Source organism: Olea europaea, unplaced genomic scaffold, assembly GCF_002742605.1.
Source record: "Olea europaea var. sylvestris unplaced genomic scaffold, O_europaea_v1 scaffold27542, whole genome shotgun sequence".
NCBI classification, from domain to species: Eukaryota; Viridiplantae; Streptophyta; class Magnoliopsida; order Lamiales; family Oleaceae; genus Olea; species Olea europaea.
This window is the reverse complement of record NW_019245986.1, coordinates 1-1,478: the sequence shown is the minus strand read 5'-3', so window position 1 is coordinate 1,478 and position 1,478 is coordinate 1. Positions and strand designations below refer to the sequence as shown.

General features: G+C 38.7%; 1 protein-coding gene across 1 annotated transcript; it reads left to right on the top strand.

Annotated features, from left to right (window-relative positions):
• Positions 1–4: 4 nt before the first annotated feature.
• On the top strand, positions 5–1,473 carry LOC111383773 (HVA22-like protein i; the record flags this gene model as incomplete). Its single annotated transcript, XM_023007923.1, has 2 exons — positions 5–73; positions 887–1,473. Coding segments are annotated over 2 exons (498 nt in total), but the record flags the coding sequence as incomplete, so codon positions are not given.
• Positions 1,474–1,478: the final 5 nt, after the last annotated feature.

Below are 1,478 nucleotides of genomic sequence, written 5' to 3'. Positions count from 1 at the left end.
CTATGGCCAGACTAGAATATTTGACATTTTGCAATATATTGCTTCACAATCAACGCCTCCTCGTCGTGCTCAGGTATGTGGTCTTAAGCTTATAATTTTCTTGTCTCTGCATTTGGCCCTGCTGTATTCTACAATGATGTGTGTATTTCATAAATTCCCCTTGCAACTGAGTGCTTTGAGTCTCTACTTCTGTAAGAATTCAGGTGCCTTTTGGCTTAAGATGAGATAAAAGTGGATAATGATATGTCATATAATGATATGTCATACTTTTGATAAGTTTTGTAATTCTACATTTGGGATCAAATCATGGTTAGCCCCATAGTGTCATAATCTAGCTTCTTCATAGTGTGAATGACTCGTGAGTACAATGTGCCTAGACCTTTTATAGAAAATGCTTCTCCTTCCTTTCTCTGCTTCTTTCTTATTAATAAGAAGAGGGTGGCAAGACTTTTAGGGTCGAACATAAATTGGACTGCCAATCACGAAGCAATGTATTGGTATTATTTTGTTTAAAATTGTTTGATTATTTAACTGAAATTTTTAGATCATAACATATATATTGCTATGAATTTACTTTTGAATAACTTACTCCCGATTTCCAGTGACATCTGGCCAGTGATATTGAATTTATGTTTCCTTCTACTTGTTTTTTCTTATGTTATTTCATTAAAGAGTTCCAATCCAACCACTACTCTGGTTTACCAGCAGATGGCTTGGATTACGATAACCTTTGTCCACGGCTGTTGAATCTGAAATCTTTTTCATTTTCATCTTCTTCGAAATCAATTTTGGGTCATTGAATCTTTTGAACTTGAATATTATAATCTCTTTCCATTGCTTCTGATAAAAATTTTCCATTAAAATACTGCTTATTTTCACATTGCAGCCGCAACAGCAAGGAGCTGGAGTCCGCCAACCTTCTGCCCCAACAAATCAGAGATCAACTGCAAAAACGCAGCCCCGTAATGAACAACCCCCCTCTCTAACATCTAATACATCTTCAAGTCTGCACCAAGAAGACGTGGCAGAAGAGGATGGGCATTTAGAATCATTGAAAGCAGCTCCGCCTACTGCAGTCTTGAATGCACAGAAAACAACACCAGCACAAGCACAAGCACAAGCACAAGCACAGGCCCATGTCGAGAGCTCCAAAACCTTGAGCGATACTGAGGAGCAAGTGTTGCCGGCTTATTCAGTACCTCCCTCTGCAAATGAAACTGCTCAACCTCCTCCACAAGATGTGGTCATGGAAGAAGCTGGACGAGTGACACGAGCAAGGTCAAGGGGAGCAGCACGCGGTGGATCAGATCTTTGAATTGCATGTGTCAGTAAGCGAATAGATGCTTATTGGTCGTTGGTATTAATGTACATTCGTCCTTTTGACTTGTGATAGTGTCATTGCTTGTAGACAATAACACACTTTCAAATGATCTGACATCTCTTCTATAGCATATCCGTCTTTTATTATTATTATTATT